We start from the raw sequence: 23,251 nt of genomic DNA, 5'->3' as shown, positions 1-23,251 counted from the left end.
TGTTCTTAGGAGAATCAATCCTAAAAAGATTTCTTTCAAGAAATTTGTTTTTATCCAAGAAGAGAATCTGAGTGTTTTCTAAAGGTTCCTCATAAATTTCATCTTACCTTGAACACGTCTCTAAACTTGCCCATTATAAACCAAAACATTAACAACAACCTTTGAAATAATAATTAGGAAGAAAGGCACATTTACCCTATTTTTTCTTAACAAAAAAATAACAGCAATCTAGCTATGAAAAATAGCTTTCTTTAGACCTGCAAGCTACCATGACAATGTTAACATCTGGCAAGTAGTATATCTTTTTCATAAAGATACTGTTTTCTAAACAACTTGTAACAATTATATTGTTGAACCTTTCAAGCACTTTAAGAGATTAGCTGTCCATATATGGGTTCTGCACACTGTTTGGTAAAAGATCAGATGGAAATCGCTCAATTACATATGGTCAAGTGTCTTAAAGACTCCATATTTAATAAAGAAAATAGGAAATTATTTATGGTAATTTGATAACGAAAAGGATACAGGTCTGTTTAGGCATTTGAAACTGCCATGGGTTAAAATATTTTAGCAATATTCATGCTCTGATCTTTGATATTTTGGATCTCTGATGCGATATTTCCTGCATATATCCTACTGTGATCTTTTCACTCATTTTGTCAAATTGTTAGGATTTTGGTTTGGTTTGTTGTTTCAAGTCATACTTAGCAACATTTCAGCTATACATAGTGAGGTGTGTAGATAATCAAGTCTGGGCCATTTAAGAGTCCAAGTTTAAGTTGAAAGCCAAACAGTTTCATGTGACAATTTTTGCCGCTCATATTGTGTCATATTGGGAATTTCTTAAAATGGCATATAAAGAATTGTGTCAAATACCAGTACTTAAGAAAACTTATAATACCGATTCCTTATTGCCTAGGAGAGCAGAATACTTGGAATAAATAAATTTGTCTCATATTTTACGCTAAAGAACATAAATGGTTCTCTGAATGTTTTGGAAACCAATAATGATAATCTTTGCATTGTTCTGTGTTAAACATCCATCATTTAAAGATTCAACCCTTTTTGACTCCCTGATTTGTGTCAGTAACAAAGAATAGGAAAATATTCTTTAAGCCAGGTCAATTTTATTTCTTGTCTTACTGCTGGTCATATTTTTTCAAGAATAAGAAAATAATAGTAATAATTACTTTACTGAAAAATAAAATTCTAATTTTTCAGCTTGTTTTTTGCGTCATATATATTTCGCATGATGCCAAAAGTAAAATACTTTTAGCATTTTGAAGAAATATTACTTTGACTGGTGATATTTGCTTTTCCCTCCTGCTGTTAGGTTTTCTGAGGACAAAAAATCTACAAAACATGAAATGAAATTGGTTTGGTCTTTGCAGTTATTTTGGTATTATTTGTCTATTGACTATGAAGTTGTCAAACAGGTTTCTCCTAAAACAAGCAATATGAAGACCTTACAATAAACCACAAATCCTTGCTAATTGGACAAAAGCAAAAAAAATAATTTGGTTTGTGTGATCTCAAAATAGGTTTATCTCTAAGATAAACAGTAAAAACGGCCTTACAGTGAGTCACCAAAACTTCCTAATTGCAATCAGCACATCTGCAAGTATGGCATTTTCTACAGAAGGCTGTTGAAGTAAGACATATAGAGGTTGGTGTACAAAAAAATGAAAAGTGGAGTAAAATTATCTTAAATGCACTAGTTTTGGAAAATGCTTTGTTGTCATGGTAACAATATTTTGACAACTTTTCAAAGGACAAAAAGTATAATTGAATATGTCTTTTTATGTTACACAAAAGTGGAACAAATATGTCTGGTGGATGTTGAAAGCTTTTCTTTAAATGAGATATTAGATGCATTTTCGTTTGTTTGGATCTGCTGTCTTTTAAAAAAGAAAGATCATAAAGAACAAGTATTTTCCAAATTTGCTGTAAGGACTGTTTTGACAATAAAGATAATCCAGTGGATTTTTATTTACCTTTTAACATAAACCTCTCCAATGAAAAGTAGTATTTAGAGGTGATTTCAACATGACCATGGTAGTTTAACGAAAATCATCAAAAAATAATTGGTGTTCTCATTTTGAGCTGTTTATATGATATGTTGGACCTTCTGAATCTTAACAAAAAATCCCAGAGACATAATAAATAGTGACGCCTCATAAAAGAGGTAGTGGATAAAGGCATACACACTGAAATATAGATTTATCAGGATAAATCATTTGTATTGTACACTGCACTATAAGACTGATTCAATCCAGTTTGTTTCATTTGTAACTACTTGTCTCTTTCCGTGACCTACAAGAAGACTCGTACCCCTTTCGGACACCATTATTGCCAAGAATCGTGGCAAACCAATCATATCATGAAAAAGGCAGAGCCGTTGAATTTTTAAACTATACCAAGCACAATTTAAACGTAAACTTTGAGGTTAAGGATCAACAGCATTCAACACTGAAACATATTTGCAAAGGGAATGACTGTATTCCTGTTTTGCCCACTGAATATAGGATATTCTAAGAGCCATGTTTGGAAATTTCCTTGATAACAGTACTAGACTATTTTCATCTCCATGGCCATTTGTGCATAGACAGGACCCAGTCGTAAACATGGCCACAAGAGTGGTATGAGATGCCATCCAGCTTGCTGGAATGAGACAAGTAGTTATGAATGCAGTTAGTTCCTGTTTGTTGTTATATATATTTGGAAATACAGCTGAAAATGGTATCCCTTGCCTTGCCTATAAATAAAAACAGTGAACGGGTGAGTGAGGATGGTTTTACGCTGCTTTTAGCAATATTCCAGCAACATCACAGTGGGGGACACCAGAAATAGGCTTCACACATTGTACCCATGTGTGGAATCGAACCTGGGTCTTTGACGTGATGTGGGAATGCTTTAACCACTGGGCTACCCTATAGTCCCCTGAAAATGAAGATTTGGACGAAAGATTTGCTACATGGTTAAAGTGTTAAAAGCAATAACTGAGTGGTTACCCAGTTGCTGAAGCGTTTGCTTGGATTTGGGCAACTGGGTAGAACAGTGGTTAAAGTGTTTGCTTGGATTTGGGCAACTGGGTAGAACAGTGGTTAAAGTGTTTGCTTGGATTTGGGCAACTGGGTAGAACAGTGGTTAAAGTGTTTGCTTGGATTTGGGCAACTGGGTAGAACAGTGGCTAAAGTGTTTGCTTGGATTTGGGTGATTGGGTAGCCCAGTGGTTAAAGTGTTTGCTTGGATTTGGGCAATGGGATAGCCCCCTGGTTAAAGTATTCTGATGTACTGATGATGGACAAATACAAATAGAAAGATGAATGATCATTAGATGGTTCCTTTTCAGCTCATGTCCAAACTATTGATAGATTGATTGTCCAAACAATTGCAACACACTGATGGTTCAATCAGTGGCTTCGTTCTCCATGAAATATATACCTTTCCTACAAGTATACAGTCTATCAAACTCATTACAGCCTAGATCAATGATGGCATTAGATGTTTTTTTCCTTGTTCACATAAAATTACAGTAATAAATGAATTCTAAAAAATCAATTTATGTTGCCACTGGCTTTTGAAGTTTTTAAATTTGCTCATGTTCTTGAGTCCTGTCGTTAGGTAAATCAGATTTTACAGTGAACTAATTGACAGTTTCTCTTTCAGACAATTCTGTTTTTGGAACAAGAACATGTCGCCCAACATAAAAATTCAATTATTGATCTAAAATGCTAATAAAAATTAATAATGTGTAATGTGACATAAATTGAGCACGATCCCACATTTCAGTGAATTATTGCATTAATTTCTGTCTATTTTAACCATCTCACAAAGACTGGAACCGTTGAGGGCAGAATCTTTGAGTTTTTTTCTGTCTGCTAAAAGGCAAAGCTTGGAGATCCCTTTATACAAGCTTGGGCAATCAGTGTGTATATGACGTTAAACTCCAAAGAACAAGTTGAAAGTGACAACAAGTTCATTAGGCTTGACACGTACAATGCCATGGTATACACTGATGTCGTAGTAATACAGAATATGTTCTGATGTGTCAGTGACACAATTGTGTTCTGATGTGTCTTTGACACTGGTCATGTTCTGAAGATTCAATTATATAATTGTGTTCTCATGTGTCTATGACACAATTTTGTTCTGATGATTCAATGAAATAATTGTCTTCTGATGTGCTGTTGACACAGTTCATGTTCATACGATTTCTGACCTGCACAATGTGCACCAAACCAAAAATGATGATGATATTGTGTTCTCTGTTTCTTGTCCATGGTTGTTCCAACTATTAAATCACAAAAAAATAAAATGACTCATACATTACTATTAACTAGGGTTGGGTTTTGTCAAAATTCTCTTATTGTGATATATAGTGCCATGTGTTGGCATACTGCCAAATATATTGCAATATATTGAGAGGTTAATGCATAGTTCAAGGTAATGAAATTACTGTTTCCTTTCTTCTGAAACAATGTCACTGGTCACTGTTATGACTCAGTTGTGATTGTACAAGATATCAACTGGATATGTTTCAAAATTCCCTCTAAAGTTTGGAACTAAAGAAAATGCATATGCACCAGAGTCCACCATTTTGGTTTATTTATCACCACAACGAGTGCAGGTATCAATCTATGTTTTTATTATTATGGTTTAAAAATCACACAAATGCAATTATATGACAAATAAACATTCTCAAAAGTATTACAGTATAATAACATAAAAAACATACAAATGTTATTTGTATTTTTTAACACATCATGGAAATTACCAATCATGGTCCCTTAAATTCCCGATTGAACCAGTTCGTGAAAAGTGTTCCACAATAGATTGTATAGTGAAGTTCGAAATGCAGTATACCAGTTCACTGGTATTATTGCCCACCCCTTCCATATACACTTGAAAACAGTAAGAACTACTGCTGTCTGTCATGATCAGACACTACACCACACAGAAAGTATTTACGCTACACAAGAACACATTCAGCCTACGGACACCAACAGGAGAAGACCTCCTGATAAAGTCCCTCACATCTGTAAATACACTTCCTCTTTACCTACATGCCATGATTAGTCTCCTCCTACTATTAACAGTGACAGGGTCTATCTGAGAAGTGATGTACCGGTCATAAACAACCATCTCACAATCTCTACCAGCCCAGATTCCTGGTCAGCAACTGGTTAAAACATGTGTTTTTCAGGTCTGGAATGTGCATCAACATAATGTATATCCTAGTGAGTTGTGTTTCACAGAAAAACAGGACTTGGCTGAAGACAGCTGGGAAAGTTTGAACTATGAATGGTTTGTGGAAGGAAATCAACATGGAGGAACTCTTGTACAAATGTTGTGATATCTATATATTTGCTATTTCCTCACATGATTTCTCCACCACGGACAGAACTATTTGCAACATTGCAGATACTCTCTACACATTCAAATTAACAACAAGGAGACTCTTGTACAAATGTTGCGATATCTATATTTGCTGTTTCCTTACAGGATTTCACCATCGCTAACAGAGATATTTGCAATACTGCAGTTACTTTCTAGACATTAAAGTCCATATATGGCCATCGCCATATAGCTGGAATATTGCTGCGTGTGATATAAAACTAAACTCACTCACCCATGATAAGTTCATTTAAGTATCTTCTTAATTTTGGACTGGAAATTTTAAATTTGAACAATGGTTTGAAGATGAGTTTCTTGAGAGGCACTTAAAAACTGGTATTCAAGTAAAAAGCAAATATTATGGATGACCCTTTCTTTTATATAGCATGCCTCAACGTTTCTGGGCTAGCTATCCCTTGCCCCTTCGTCACCTGTTTTTGGACCAACAGGAAACTAAGAACAACAATTCTTTGTCATAATTAGTACCCAAGTAGCTTAGAAAATTGACATTTTTTTGAGAGAGTGAGAAATAATATTTTATTCCACAACTTTACAGTGGATCAACAGGGAATGGGATGAAAACTCAGGACAAGCAACCACAGTAAATACTGTTCACACCACGAACAATTTTTGAAGTTTAAGGGTGACATATAATCATGGGGGATAACTCCACCAAGCACAGGATAGTTTTTTAAAGAAAATTTATGACACTGACAACCAAAATACTATTTCACACCTTCAGCACAAGACCCTCCACCTTACCACTACCTTGGATACAGGAGGAGGAAGAGGTATCTCTTGACTCCAGTAAAATGTATGAGTTCTAAAATATCCATCACTTCATTATGTGTTGCCTATCAGCAGTGAACACTCTCCCAGAGCATAGTGTTATTTATTGTGCCCCCTCATAACAGCAGTACATTGAGGGTGCAAGGATACAGGAGGAGGAAGAGGTATCTCTTGACTCCAGTAAAATGTATGAGTTCTAAAATATCCATCACTTCATTATGTGTTGCCTATCAGCAGTGAACACTCTCCCAGAGCATAGTGTTATTTATTGTGCCCCCTCATAACAGCAGTACATTGAGGGTGCAGAGGAGTGAGTCTAGTTTTATGCCGCTTTTAGCAATATTCCAGCAAAATCACAGAGGGGAACACTACGAATGGGATTCACACAACGTTCCCACGTCGGGAATCAAATCCAGGTCTTAGGTAGGATGAGCAAATGCTTTAACTACTAGACTACCCCACTGCCTGGGTTCAGAAGAATGCCATTCATTGGCGATGTGATTAGTTTGTGATATTTGCAGGAGGTTTTCACACACAGATCCTGGCACTTTACTCTTTAGAATAAATCATCACACATGTATGTCTTCAGACACTTCAACCATTTTCACATACACAGAAAAAATACGACAATGTTTTCCTCCAAATGTTTATTACCCTTTACAAATGTTAACTCTTATTTCTACTTAAGATTTCCTGTAAAAATAGGATAAAACATCTCTAATGGTGTCCTCAATAGATACTTTTTTAAAGACAAAAAAATGAGTTATTTTCTGAGAAAATGCTGAAATTAGCTCTCTCGGATTTATTTATTATTACCACATGTTCTGGGTTGGCTATAAAAACACAGCTACACCCTCATTGTTCTGTCCAAATAAACTATCAAAGAATATGGATGGGGTTGCCAAAACGGTATTCATGCTAAGCAAAGTAACATCGTTCTTGTCTGTTTCTTTAGTTTATAAAGAAACTCAGCATGATAAATATGGAATCAATACAATGGGTACTGCATTTAGACCACAGTAAATCAATCTTAATTAGATTTTCATCCAAACACTGTGATTTCAAAGAATAAGTTTCTTCTTTTTTTCAGGCAGTTTAACATGTCTATTTTCAAGCGCAATATTATCAGCTGAGATTGAAAAAATTGCATGGTTATCATTTGATGATGTAGATCATGTTTATTACAAGAATATCATCTTGATTACAAGCGAAGAAAAGAATCAGAGCTACATATGGTATATTTATGATTAGTTTTAGGGACGGTAGTGTCAATGTTCACATGACACATGACACATGACACATGACACATAGATATCAGTTAAAGAATTTGATACATAATAATCAGTGTTTTGATAAGCTGCATGTTTGCTTAATATGTATATATACAATACATAAGTTAATGAATCTGTTTGGCAGTCTTACACAACTGATACTGATTTTATTTGTTATTGAGTGAGTGAGTAAGATGGGTTTTATGCCATTTTAAACTGCATTCCATGTACGGTGTGTCGGAGAAGTAATGGAAGTCATACACGTTTACAGCTTTGGTGCAACAGATGAGCTGATGATGATAAACTTGTGACACGTGAAGATCCAGATTAGAACTGGTTTTCAATACCCATGCTTGTCGTAAGAGAATGGGATCGAGTGGTCAGGCTTGCTGACTTGGTTGCCACATATCCCATCCCAATAGCGTAGCTTGATGCTCATGCTGTTGAACACTGGATTGTCTCACTCAGACTCAATTATTTACAGAAAACTGCTATATAGTTGGCATATTGCTGAGTGCTGTGTAAAAACAACCAACCAACCACAGCAAGCTGGGATTTCAACCCATCGCCACAGGTTTCTGGCCTGCCAAACTCTGTGCAGCCAAATGTGCAGTAATGACTAAGCCATCAGTGTTAATGTTGGCTCACCAATGCAATGTATTTTATCGTATGTTACTTTCGTCTGGTTTTCCAGGTGTTGGAATAATGATATGACACAGAATTTCTGGCCAAAATATACATGTTAAGGTAGTCTTGTTTACTGACATTTGCCTCATTCTCCAGTTTACTAATCCAAAAACCTAACTATCAAAATATGGAAACAGTTTGCTGTTTTAACCTGTCTGATTGCTGGGATGTCTGACCTATGGCAGGATGCTTTATCCTAAATTCACAAGGATTATAAGATTCCCAAACCATTACAAGACATTTGATACACATACAGATCCCCTAAAACAAGACTTTAATAGTCTCATTTACCCTTTTATACAAAACAAATCCTTTCCAAAACCAAACATTTCAAAACACTGTATGTAAGTAATCAAAACACATTATTATTTAATCGCCTTATAAGGTTAAAGACTTTCAAGACCACAGAAATAGAATCTTCACCAATGAACGGCTGTACATGGAGAAATGTTTCTAATCTTGTTAACAAAATCTTCACAGTCTTAAAACACCAGGGAAAACAACGTGTCAGCACCAAAACACCAATAATCTGCTATAAACCCCCAAAAGAAAGAAAAATGCACAGTCTGCTCACAAAAATAAGTACTACTACCCTATCAACTGCAAGTAAGAAGAAGTATTTCAGAACCCGAACTGCCGTATCATCCAATAAACCTTCCCTATATGGAAGAAGGAAGACATTTCGGTACTGCAGGCTTCATTTTTGCCAAGCAGGCAAGATTGGCTCACAGCCTGCAATCAATATTTGGCGTAAGAAGAACTTTGACTGCGTCAGCATGGCCTGTATTCCCTCATCAGAGGAAAAGCTGCACTACCAATGACTCATGGCAGTTTCTAATAAACATAATCAAAGCCACCACGGACTTGCATATTTGCTCACAGCTAAAAACTAATAAAAGCCATGTGTTCAGTTTAGATAGTCATAAAATGGCCAGCTGTATTGAGACTGTGTTAGGAATTCAGACCTTGCTCTAAATTTAATGTGAATTCTGCTCTTGGAATTATTTGATACAGCCATTGGTTTTGACAAATTCAATTACTCAAGTTCTATTTTTGTATGTTGGGAAAAATGACCTTCACCTTATGTAAAAATCTATTTTGAAGTGTAATATTATCAGCTGAGATTTTAAAAAAAATTGCAAAGGTTATCATTCAATCCTATAGATAATGTTTACTACAAGAATAACATTGTGATTTAAAAATGAAGAAAAGAATCAGAGCTAAATATAATGCTTATGATTAGTTTTAGGGATGGTAGTGTCAGTGTATACATGACATGGATGCTGTTTCAGAATTAGGTCAGATTGATATTAACATCTGAAATTATATGCTATTAGTCAGCCGTTGTGTTTCATTATAACGATGTAACATGCATTACAAATTGCAGTCAGTTCTATCAGAGACCATATAATTATATTATATGGTCTCTGGTTCTATATGTATGCTGGTTCAGACATTCAGGCGTTCAACTATCAGAATTCAGACGGACTTGGTGTAAATGTCATTGATATCATTAAAACACATATACCACTAAAAAAGTAGGGGATATTCCATTTTGCGAACATACCACCAACCAATGCCAATGCATATGATAAAAAATACTATATATCCATACAGGTAAAACATTTCCAAAGGAATGGAATAAATTGTCACATTTTCCCTTAATTTCTTTTCATCCGTTTCCTCCATGGTTTATCATTTGCATTTCATCAATCTTGTAAATCCAATATCCCCTGCCTTTTCTAAATTCTTTAAACTCCTAAAATGATAAAAAAAGGTTTAGTCTTTTCACAAAATAGTAAGTACTACTACCTTATCAACAACCAATGTAGAAATAAAAAGAAATATTTTGTAAAACAAACTGTACATTGGTCCAATATACATCACTGCTATAACGCTTCAGTGTGATATGATCAGCTCACAGGGAAAATCATTGTTAATGACATCTTTACATTAATGAGTTTGCAAAGTGAATAATATTTCTGGTTTTAAAGATTTTGTTACATTTTAGCACCCCATGAAAATAAATTATGCAGTTCTGAATGATTGTAAACTGTAATCTATCTCAAAATGTAAAAGAGATATTTTGAACTGAATTACTATGTTAGGTCTTCCTTATTGCTAAAGCAATGGCTCCATTCGAATTATAAGTGTGTCACTTTTCCGAAAATTAGACGCTTCATTGCCTCAGTTCCCATTAAAACAGTTATGATAAAATAAACTCCTGTAACTAGATTAAACAAAGAATATGGCCCAATTATCTAATCTGAGAAATTCCAGGATTAAAGAGGTTTGTGAAACACAAAATGTCTTCAATCAGGCATCACTTCAGAGCGTCATAAATTGCTGAAATGCCAAGGTATGTGACATTGTGAGAAGACCCTCTTGGTGAGTATACTGTTACAAACACACTAATAACTTACCTCTCCATTCATACCGGCAGCTTTTAGATCATTTGAGGTAGATTTATCCAATATAACTGTAATAAAAGAAACGAGAAAAATGAGTTATTATTCATCAGACCAATAACATCCTCATTATTATGTCAGAATAACAAAACAATGTTTTAAGGCTGTTGGATAATATACACATGCACCATGTTTATTCCTTGCCTTCACTTCAAACATACAGATTTGGGAATGGAGGGAGAGTTGTTTTACATTTTTTGCAATATGTTTGTGACAAATATTTCAGCTTTGTTGGTGACATTTAAGGATGGTTAAAACATTTTTAAATATTTGTTGTATCTCTGTAGAAAATATCAAATATCTGACATATGATATTTCAGGTTTGTTCAAACATGCACTCTGACATGCAAATGCTGTTGTGTTGTTAGAGATATATTTCATAAGTGAACAGCTGTATTAGAGATTAGCTGGATCTCTGGTATTTCTGGGTGTTCTCAGGTCATGTGCTATTCTCATAGAGTGAGTGAGTGAGTGAGTGAGTGAGTGAGTGAGTGAGTGAGTGAGTGAGTGAGTGAGTGAGTGAGAGTGAGTGAGTGAGTGAGTGAGTGAGTGAGTGAGTGAGTGAGTGAGTGAGTGAGTGAGTGAGTGAGTGAGTGAGTGAGTGAGTGAGTGAGTCAGTCAGTCAGTCAGTCAGTCAGTCAGTCAGTCAGTCAGTCAGTCAGTCAGTCAGTCAGTCAGTCAGTCATATTCAGAAACATCATGGTGTGGTATATCAGAAATGTTCTCCACACATGGTAGCAGTACAGTGAATCTCATGTGACATGCAAACGCTTTAACGTCTTGGCTACCCCAAAGTCCTTAGGAATACTGTTTCAGTTCAGTTCAAAACCATTCCTTGGTGTGTTTGTGGAGCTTTTGTTGTGCTATGTTTGGATAACTTTTATGCAGTAGTGCTAAGGTTTCTCTGACTTTCCTCCCGTAAACCATCCCCACTATCTCCAAGGTAAAATATGTTGACCTTTTCACAAATGTTTTGTGTATGTGTGTGGGTATGGGTGTATGTAAAGAGATCGCGTAGTTACACAGTTATTAGATGCTCCCCACAGCAAACCACAGGTCTCAATAAGGACAAATCTTGGATTTGAACCCATTTTCTGAAGATCCTCCTATGACCAAGGGACATAACTCTGCAGAATAAACTTCAGTCCACTTAGAACCTTTCACTGTTTTAAGGTATGTCGAAATGAGCAAATTTAATATCAAAGCATAGTGGCATAGAGGGACGGCAGAGAATTGCGAGATAAGAAAATCACACCACCCATCATGCATTATGGTAAGCTATTACTCCCAGAGAAAGGTTACCATGACAACATTCACCGCCTATCATGCATTAAGGGATGGGTGTCTACTTGTTGTGAGAGGGACCACCTATGTAATGTATTTGCTGATGGGCAGTTCTTTTGATCTTGTCTTCTAACGTGATAAAATTTTTTGATTTGCAATCAAAGACAACACATATCAATGTGTTTTGAAAATAACAATGTAATTATATATTCCAATTTGAATTTGTGGAGGGTTGAGAGGATTGAGGAGATTAATTTATATTGTGCAGTTTAGCTACATATTTGATTTAAATGGGAACTTGTAGTATGACCTCAAAAGTTTGTATTACTGAAACGACTGACCATTGACCCATGACACCTAATGGTCATTGGGGTCTGGTGAAGTAGCACAACACTGCCTACAAGTTTATTGTACCGTTGTCTGTGATTTATTTATATGACAGCATATTGGTTTCAAACAAAGACCTCTAATAATCTAATATTCTTACTGTCCTTCAATGACAGATTTTTCATTCTAAATATATTTATTGTAATATTGATATAAATTAAATTGTTCTTTTCGTGATATGGCTGTAATATTGCCAATGTGATGCTAGATATTGAGCCACTCACTCACTCAAAGGTATCCTGTTCTATGATATCTGGTCAACACCTCTTTGTCCATGTGTCAGCTACACTGTCCAGTTGTCCAGCTAATGGTGACCATATATACTCAGATACTCATTCAGTAGAATATAAACAGCAGCTGTTTAGTCACCTGCAGTCTCAGTGTAAACAAAGCTAATATTTTCACAGTTAACACTGTCACAAGATTGTAATTTGAACAACAGTCCTCAGAAGGCAGTAGTAAGCACTTTGATAAAAGCTTTCTCACAGAAATGACAGTTCAGATTTATCAGAGGTTAATGGAAACAAGCATTCACCAAATAAATCCAGAATATATTTTTTCACTTGTCCGAAAAAACAGTTAAAAAAAATTGAGGTGGAATTAAAATATCTAACTAACAACAGTCCTGACATTGCAATGACAAAATTTGGGGTGAAATATACGCATTGAAGAAAAAATCCTACAGCTGGGGTTCAGATTAAACTAGACTAAAAGTTTTCTTCAAATGACAATGTAAACATGTAATATATATATCAACAAATGATAAATACTACTTTCCTATCAAGAGGCTGTAAGATTAATTCTGTTGATACAGGATGGAGTTAGGAAACCATGCCATGAAATTAGAGAAGGTTGAGTAGCCTAGTGGTTAAAGTGATCATTCAATGTGAAGGCCTTGTTTTTGATTCCACGCCCGCATAATGCTATGTGAAGCCCATTTCTTGTGTCCCTGCTGCGATGTTGCTGGAATATTTCTGACAGTGGCATTGAAAAAACATGCTGACTTGGCACCCTCCCACTCAAGTCTTGGATGTTATTTTTAATCTGTAATTTAAGTGATCTCATATAACGTAAGTGAGAATCTCAGTCTGGCAAAGATGCCTGGCTGAGCATCATCTTGTCAGTTTTCTAATCACCAGGGAGCCCTTATTACAGGGAATATGGTATGCAAAATAATGTTTGGAGGCTTTGTGTTTTCTCATGAGTTAAGTACTGTATCTACAATATCAAGGCATGAGGTATGAAGAATTCGCCTCACACACTACAGCTATGTTGAGGATTAGATCTGGGTCTTTACCTTGACTTACAATTACTTTCACAAACTGACTCCACCATTGTCAAACATCAAGCACATTCCAGTGCATCAATGTAGATTTAGTGTATGCACTGTTGTCATTACAAAAACATGATCCAAGTTTGCCTTCATAAGTGTAGGCAGTGGGGTAGCCTAGCGGTAAAAAGGTTTGCTCATCATGCTGAATATCTGGGTTCGATTCCCCAGATGGGTACAATGTGTGAAGCCCCCAGCAGGGATAACTGGAATATTACTAAAAGCGACATAAAACCACACTTACTCTTTCACCAAGAGCACTATTTTGATCACTTACTAGTAAATTCTGAAATGCAATTGAGTGCAATTAACTCCTAAAGTTGCTGCATATTATAGAAATTCTGAAAAAAAAATATTTGTAATAATCCCTACAAACAGCCTTTTCTCTCCAATAAAACCCTGTACCCTTTGCTTGACATAAAGCTGTGTGTGAGTTCCAGGGTTGACTGCCTGTGACACTGTTCCTACAAAATGTTGAATGGTGCTAACAATATCAATCACTGGATTTCCCTAGCTGGAAGTGGTGAAAATATTTAATACCATCAGTTTTCTGCAGATTCCTCAGAGAAAATGGAGCAAGTGAGTTTAGTTTTAAGCTGCTTTTAGCAATATTCCAGCAATATTCCAGCAATATCACAGCAGGGGACACCAGATTTACTCTTAACATAGTACTCCTGTTTGGAATCAAACTGGAGATGTCAGAACGAGGAACAAACCACTAGCCCACAACCTCTCAGAGTAGAACATGTTAAGTCCATTACTGGCATTCCCTACATTGTTGTGGAGGAATTCTGTAAAAGTGGCATAAAACTCTATTCACTTACTCCTGGCCAGGTTATTTTGGGACTGCCCTGATAAGCTAGTATACTTCCCGCTGTGGCTCCAAACAACATTCGCTCATTCCCTCAAAGTCTAATACTAAAAATACTACTAATATTAACTGCTATCTAAACATAATTCATCATGTTTGTCACTTTAATAAAATTCAGTACTGGCTCAAAACTGGTGCTATACGTGTGTTTTCAAACATTTAATTGATGATATGTTGTTCACAACTATTACATATACTGCCCTTTCTGTCAGCCAATCAACAGTGGTCATTGAAACTGAATATTTTTAAATCCAATACAAAATAATGCTAATGAAATCTTTTATCAGCCACATAAACATCTAAGATAAGGATGCTAATGGAAAGTAATGCAACTTGAGCGATGCAACACATTAGCAACATGTTACGCAATGATACTGCTTGCATCACAACTGCTTCCATTACAACAATGTTGATAATTAATCACCTTGCTCCCATGTAGAAAATCCATTAACAGTGCTAAAAATAGACATCCTCACTAAACAAAGACAGATCTTTCGTGCCTTATCATAAAAATCAATTTTCATTTTCATATTATGAAATGTATATTTTGATCATATTTTGATCAGTATTCTAGCTTCAGCAAACTATTAAAGCAGGCTGTTTACAAAAGAGTTTTTGATGAAAAGGTTTCAAATAAATGAAGTCACCTCGTTCAAAATCGGGCACATCAGATGGAAAACATGGATATTCCTGTCTTTTACTGCCTGTATATTGAACAAACATCATTGGTGACAATTAACACATAAATAATCTATCATGCTTAGCTGTAATGATGAGAAAATTTGTTCAAAATTTAGCATAAACCATATTAAAATATGAATTTGGAAGTCATGAATTATGGCCCCCATTGGAGAAACGCAGAGCCATATTTCAGAGATTAAACAACCTTTGTTCCAAATTAGCATTAGCAAGTGCAACTGTATATGAAAAATGAATTCTGAAGGCAAAAAAACATAAACATCTAAAGCCACTGACCTGAGGAAAAGGTGTTGAATCGAGAAAATCCTGTAGAAGACTGATACATCTACAATCTAAGAGATTCCAGCAAATGCCCAATAGGAGCTCATGTACACAGTTCCACCAACCGAAGCCTCTGTTACTTCATGATCAGGCTGTCGCAGAACCTGAGCCTTTCGATAAATTATACGTCCCTTCAGGCCTTCACTCGATGCTGGTCAGTCGCAGGTATCCGAGAACATCCACAATAGATCCCAGCTCCTCCACAGGGCCAGGGCCAGGCTCTTGATGTGACGAGCTTTGACCAAAATGCTTGTTGTCCCTCTCACACCTGAAAGAGCGTTGACAATAGGGTTAGAAAACTGCTGGGATGTAACACAAGGCTGTTATTTGACAAATTACACCAATTTACAATACAACTGCGTGAATAGTAAATAGGCCGTCAGAATCAACCAGTATGTTTTACATCTGTTTCCCAGTTGACTGACGCTGGAATCCCTCACCACAGGAACAAAGACATTTTCAGCCCTTCGCTCAACATATGACACAGGGCTTCTGAATTATAAACATGTTACCATGGAAACCGATTTGGGACTTTGATGTTTCCTAAATTGATTTTACATTTTTAGGATAATATTCTACATTTTTTACTGAACAAAATCACAGAAAAATAGATAATGGTCTGATGGCATGGCAGGAAGATGTTGGTATTATAGTCTCATTTGTCTAGGTCCTTATTGAATTTCTATTGATTTTTGTCAGCAAGCACAAGGGTAATGGAGAAACAAAGAAAGACTATGGCTCTCAAAATATCTCCCAAATACAGGTCATGTGACTGACGCGCCTCCTTCCATGCTAGAACATGCTGTCGTCCATGATCATTAGAATCAATTAATATTTGATTACACCAATAGTAAAGTCTCAGTGCCAACGACCTTGCACTCATTCTGTGGCGCAGTTATGAGCCGAGAAATCAATACTTTAATAGCAGCATCAAAATTATTGCTTGTTTGGCAAACATTTCAGGATAAACAAACCAAGTCAGCTGTGGCTGTGTTTGTGATTATGTGAACAGCTAAACCTATAACAGAAAAGTTAACTATATTTTTATATTCATATATAAAGTATAAAAAGTGTAATTAGTGTATAAATAAGTATAAACTACTAATGATATAAGGACTAAGTTTGCCTCTCCCTCCATAACTGTATTTCATTATGTTTGCTTACACATATGTATATACTTTAATTTTATACCTGTCCATCCACCCATATATGTATAGGTATTGTGACATATGTATGATTAATGGATTCATACAAATGTCAACTTCTCAGTGAGTGAGTGAGTGAGTGAGTGAGTGAGTGAGTGAGTGAGTGAGTGAGTGAGTGAGTGAGTGAGTGAGTGAGTGAGTGAGTGAGTGAGTGAGATTCTTATTTTTATGCAGTATCACAACAGGTAACAGTGTGCTTGAGTAAGTGAAAGATTTTATGCAATATCACAACAGGTAGCAGTGAGTGAGTGAGTGAGGGAGGGAGGGAGGGAGCAAGTGATTGAGCGAGTGTGTGAGTCTGGCTTTACACCAGCTAGTGCAGTATTCAGGTTATATCATGGCATGTACACCTTAACCACTGTGGTACTCAATTATTCTCTTTCCTGCTGGAGATGAACACCAGTTTAAAACAGAAAGAAAACACTAGGTGTGACTTTGTTTACAGTAAACATTAAAACTGCAACAAGCCAGCTTGTGTTAACAAGTGGTTTGTTGTGAAGAATATTGATTACTTGGTTTAACCATAAAGTATGGAAGCCAGTTTGGGACACAAAATATGTTTTTCTAAGCAGAAAATGAAGCAATGGAAAGTTCATATGATAAACAGTATGTCTGGATTTTCCTGTAAGTATCACAAATCTGAAGAAAATCTGAATTTTAAACTTAATAACTTGACATACAAATATACCATTTGATAATTTTAAACTTAAATAGCTTGACATAAAAATATACCATAAGACAATTTTAAACTTAATAACTTGACATACAAATATACCATTTGATAATTTTAAACTTAAATAGCTTGACATAAAAATATTCCATAAGATAATTTTCAACTTAATAACTTGACATGCAAATATACCATTAGTTTTAAACTTAAATAGCTTGACATAAAAATATTCCATAAGATAATTTTCAACTTAATAACTTGACATGCAAATATACCATAAGATAATTTTAAACTTAAATAGCTTGACATAAAAATATTCCATAAGATAATTTTCAACTTAATAACTTGACATGCAAATATACCATAAGATAATTTTAAACTTAAATAGCTTGACATAAAAATATTCCATAAGATGATTCTAAACCTAATAGCTTCACATAAAAATGTATCATAAGATAGTTTTCAACTTAATAACTTGACATAAATATATACCATAAGACAATATTAAACTTAAATAGCTTTGAAAAAAATTCCATAAAACTATTCCATAAGATAAGGCAGTCTTTCTAAACTGTCAGTTAATCAACTTTAAATACTATAGGATCCTGAATTTTAAACAAAATGCCTGGAAGTTTCAAGACAACAAAAACTGGCATGACCAAAACAATCAGGAATAATAATAAGGAATGTATTAATTATCGGTTACCAGTGCATATATATCATAATAGTGCCCTTGATATGATGTAAAAACAGTTATCACAAAGTCACGGGGACTACTAAATTTAGTTCTTTATAACTGAAACTCATTACATGTATTTTGATAAGATATGAAGCACATATCCAGCACATTAAAAACTGTTCCCTCTATCTCTCATATCTCACTTCTGAGTTTGTTATGAGCGCATTTTATCCCTCAGTTTGATATAAGCACACTTTATTTCTGAGTTTGCTTTAAGCATATTTTATCCCTCAAGTTGTTATAGGCACATTTTATCTCTCAGTTTTTTATAGTCATATGCTCTTTATAAACAGTTTTCTTTACAATATTTAAAACTAAAGTGTGCTTCTCACCATATATTAGGCCATCTCTTGTTTTCCCAGAATAACCACATTTGAGTTTTTTGTTTCTGGGGGACAGGTTTTTCTTTTCGCTAGAAAGACCTCTTCCCAGGTTTTACTTTTCGTTAGTAAGACAGCTCCCAGGTTTTACTTTTCCTAACTTTATACGAACATCAACTTTGAAATCAATGGAAAAGTATTGTTCAAGATTAAACTCACAACACAAATGTTTTCCCATGTGGGATTGGAACCACAAGTCTCAAACCTGTAGGCAGATGCTCTACCACAGGGCCACCAGGTGGACGAAGGTAGTAGGATTAAATTATCTACATATACTTACCACTAGGCTACCCCACCACCCCCATCTACATTGTAATTACCTATCATTGACGGTATATATGTTAAAGAAAACACTTCTCCGCAGTTTTGGTCCACCTGTCGGGATTTCCATCCCCCTCCAGTTTTACACTGTCTACCAAAACCTCGGAGGCATGTTTTCTCCTATACATATAGACACATGAACACCAGAAATGTATGACCCCCATCAAACGTGCAATGCAAAACACTTAAAGATTTGGGGGTAGCTGTTCCATCTGCAGGTTTGTTCATTTAACTGAGGAAATAATACATAAAACCATATGAATATTTTGAAAAGTGACCAATCTTTCATCAAACTGTAAATTAATTGCTGCCACTAAATTTAGACTTTAATAACTAACATCAGTATGTTTCACCATTTTAGCCGATTTCAAGGATTTGGTTGGCTTGTTAAACAGCACTCAGCAATTGATTTCCAGGAAGTGGCCGTACCATTAACAGCAGATTTACAGCATGCCCACCAGGTTTTAATGTCTGTCTACACCTACGTAAATGTATGAAACAATAGATTTTAGATTACAGTCACAAGTACTAAATCAGCCAACCTACCGTTCCTTATCAAGTACTGAATCAGACAGGATACAAATCCTTATCAAGTACTGAATCAGACAGGATACAACTCCTTATCAAGTACTAAATTAGCAAAGCTACAGCTCCTTATCAAGTACTAAATTAGCAAAGCTAGAGCTCCTTATCAAGTACTAAATCAGCAAAGCTACATCTCCATATCAAGCACTAAATTAGCAAAGCTACAGCTCCATATCAAGTACTAAATTAGCAAAGCTACAGCTCCATATCAAGTACTAAATTAGCAAAGCTACAGTTCCTTATCAAGTACTAAATTAGCAAAGCTACAGCTCCATATCAAGTACTAAATTAGCAAAGCTACAGTTCCTTATTAAGCACTAAATCTGCCCGGCTACAGCTTCTTATCAAGCACTAAATCAGCCAGGCTGCATCTCCTTATCAAGCACTAAATCAGCCAGGCTGCATCTCCTTATCAAGCATTAAATCAGCCAGGCTGCATCTCCTTATCAAGTAATAAATCTGCCCGGCTACAGCTCCTTAACATGTACTAAATCTACCAAACTACAGCTTCTTATGAAGTACTAAATCAGCCAGGTTACATGAGTTCCTTATCAAGAACTAAATTAGCTGTGAGGCTTTCTTCAAAGTACCTGTCTCAGATGCTATTGAGTCAATACAACTCCAAATTTCAATTACCCTTTTCAATGTGACCGCAAAAGTACAATTCAAATCTAGCATCCCCAAACTTCCAAACACTTTTTCACAAAACCAATTTCTCTGAAACATAAGACATAATTAACATGCACTTCTTCAAACAAGATCCCTGTTTGAAATGTAACCCATCCAAATTACTTATCACAATAAAGTCTCACAATACTCACCCGACAACTAACCAAAAAACTTCAAAGCACACATTCAAAAGATTCAACCTTATACCCTTCAACCGGTGTTTCAGAAATGATGTAACTGTTTCCTGGCAACTAGTTGTGTGTCTGCTAGAATCACTAGGGAGGTGTCTGTTGAAAACCAGTTGCTGGTGTTTAGATTAGAAATACATACAGGCTTAATGTCAGCTGGTGTAGCTGCACGCATCATAGCCAGGAAGACGGATACTGAGGTACCAAATAGTTGTATCAGACAGGTTTTTAAAAACATCATAACTTTCAAGATGCATAAAGTTTCAGAATATGCAGAAGTTGACCTTACAATAATCAGAAACAGTCTGAGTAAACTAGGGGTCGAAAAATTGATGACACAGTGAAACTACCTGATCACACTCTGCTACAACCTGATCTTCATTTAGTCAGTACAGAAACTAAGGGTTGATAGTATGATGACACAGTCAGTCACAGCGACACTAACTGATCACACACTGTTACTATGTCATTTACCTTTAGGCCAGACCAATTTTATATCTTGTGTTATGGATTTTTGTCCTCTGAAAACCTAAAGGCAGGCGGGAAAATAAAAATAAAAACCAAAGTGATATTCCTTCTAAATACTCAAAGTATTTTACTTTTGGCAATTTATGAAGTGAATATGGGTAAAAAAAGCAACCAAATAAGCATTTCCTTGTGAGTTTACATTTTTAGCCAATAAAAATATTAGTATTTTATTTTTTTGAGCAGGGGAAATTAATTTGTATTTCTTTTTTTTCTTGAAAAATTATGGCAGGTAGATCCATAAAAACTCATCACACACTGATGCGCCTTTAGTCAGTACAGAAACTAGTGGTGAATAACATGACGACACCATTGGTCACAGCGACACTAAGTCATCACACACTGCTTCTGCATGATGTACCTTTAGTCAGTACAGAACCTTAAGGTCCCAGGATCCTCATCAGAGCTCAGTAAGTAGGGCAACAATAATGGTTGTTTGTTTGTTGATGTTTAACACAGCACTCAGGAATATTCCAGCTATATGACAGCAGTCTGTAAATAGTCAAATCTGGACCAAACAGTTTAGTGATCAACAGTATGAGAATCTATCCACCAGCAGATCCTGTAAGTTACCTCCCGGTCCTACACCAAGCATGGGTTGCTCAAGACCACACTCTAACCCAGCAACAGTGAAGGATTCGGGAATATTCCAGGTAAATGACAGCAGTCTGTAAATAATCCAGTCTGGACCAGACAATCCAGTGATCAACAAAATGAGCATCGATCTGTGCAAATTGGGAACTGTTGACGTGTCAACCAAGTCAGCGAGCCTGACCAACTGATCCCGTTAGTCGCCTCTAACAACAAGCATAGTTGCCTTTTATGGCAAGCATGGGTTGCTGAAGGCCTATTCTACCCCAGACCTTCACGGGTCAGCAACAGTAACTTAGGACCACAGGCTAAACATAAATGATTTCCCCTTATAGATATACATTCCACACTAATGTTAGATATCCTGTTAAAATATCCCGTGAAAAGAAGGCAGTGAATATATTCTGTCAAAGCTTGAAGACTCCGGTTCAGGATAAAGTAGATCCTTGATGTCTGATGTCAAACACCTGGCAATGAGACTCTGTGACTTTATAGATGTGATCATAGCCCAACCATGTCGATAGTACATAATGTCAATCACTGGATTGTCTGGTTCAGACTCGAGAGTGTTCACACCACTCTCTTATTACTGGGATGCTTCATAAGGTGGTTCGTTCATTGGTTTGTTAACAGCTAGCGTGGCGATCTGTAAATACAGGACCAGACAATCAATGTGATCAACAGCATGATCTTAGAGTGGTATGATGCAACCAATACATTCAAACACGACCAACCCCTTGAACAATGTCTCACAAGTGTGGCATCAAGATGGCGCCAATCCTTTCTATGTCACCCTTTATGAGGATCCTTCATTGCTCTTCCTTAAGCTGAATACCAAGTGTCATTCTTTAATTTACATGGTATATAACAATCACTCATTTATTTAAATTTCATGCTTTTTTTATGTGTTTTCACTTATTTTACACTAGTACATTTAGGTCTTAGACACATGTTTATCAGACTCATATCTATGTGTAGATAACAATACCATCGTCTTTCATCAGCAGCATGAGGCCATTTTATGCAATCTATTGTCCCTGTGAGTCTAATCACCACCAACTACAAAAGACTATGTCTTTATGGAGCATGACTCAAGCTGAAATGATTTTCCTTTAAAGAGCTGGTCACGCACATTTCTAATAACTGCTTTGTGCTGAGGAATACCCTACAGGTTATTATCAATCCTCTGCGATAGTAACGGCTACAGATGTATCTCTGCAGAAAGGCAAATGTGGCTGTGCCTCTTTACAAATCACCACAGTTATGATGGTACCTGAGTCTGCAACAAAGGGCACCTGTCACAGGTTAGCTTTGATCAGTGTGTGCTAAAGGTACGAGGCGAAACAGCATCTGCTGAAGGATGCTTTATACTGAAGAATGCTACCTGGACAGGTAGGGCTGCCTGCACTCACCTCGTTAACCTGTGTGGATTACAAGGAGAGATACATCCTCAGTATTCCATACAAGTCATCACCTGTAGGCACAAGACATTCTTTTGTGTAAGCCAGATAGGTTTTTATTTACACTGTGTGGAGAGCATGCCCATCTATAATAGGAAAAATCACAAGTAAACTGGGGCTTTTTTTGATATAGGTAGCTATGCCTCTGATGTAAAACTACTTAATTTGTACTGTGGACATTAGATGTTTGTCCACTGTCCCATTTTAGTAACATATTAAATCCTCAATAATGGTTCATTTATTTTTATGAAAGGACACTTTACCATTGCGTAACTGAACACTTCACCTTTGAGTAACTGGACACTTCAACATTGAGTAACTGGACACTTCGCCATTGATCAAACGGATACTTTACCAATGAGTAACTGGACACTTCACCAATGAGTAAGTGGATACTTCACCATTGATCAAATG

General features: G+C 36.0%; 1 protein-coding gene across 1 annotated transcript in view; it reads right to left on the bottom strand.

Moving 5' to 3' along the window:
* The window catches only part of LOC137298934 (septin-2-like), a 104,351-nt gene that overhangs the window by 48,488 nt on the left and 32,612 nt on the right, over positions 1-23,251 (bottom strand). Inside the window, exons 2-3 of the mRNA XM_067831329.1 lie at positions 15,460-15,772; positions 10,568-10,623 (exon numbers count right to left, since the gene is read on the bottom strand). Coding sequence (XP_067687430.1) covers positions 10,568-10,623; positions 15,460-15,508 — 105 coding nt within the window. The 5' untranslated portion in view covers positions 15,509-15,772. The remainder of the gene's footprint in view (positions 1-10,567; positions 10,624-15,459; positions 15,773-23,251) is intronic.

Source organism: Haliotis asinina, chromosome 1, assembly GCF_037392515.1.
Source record: "Haliotis asinina isolate JCU_RB_2024 chromosome 1, JCU_Hal_asi_v2, whole genome shotgun sequence".
NCBI lineage: Eukaryota > Metazoa > Mollusca > Gastropoda > Lepetellida > Haliotidae > Haliotis > Haliotis asinina.
The sequence above is the reverse complement of the archived record's forward strand: the minus strand, read 5'-3'. Positions and strand labels throughout refer to the sequence as shown.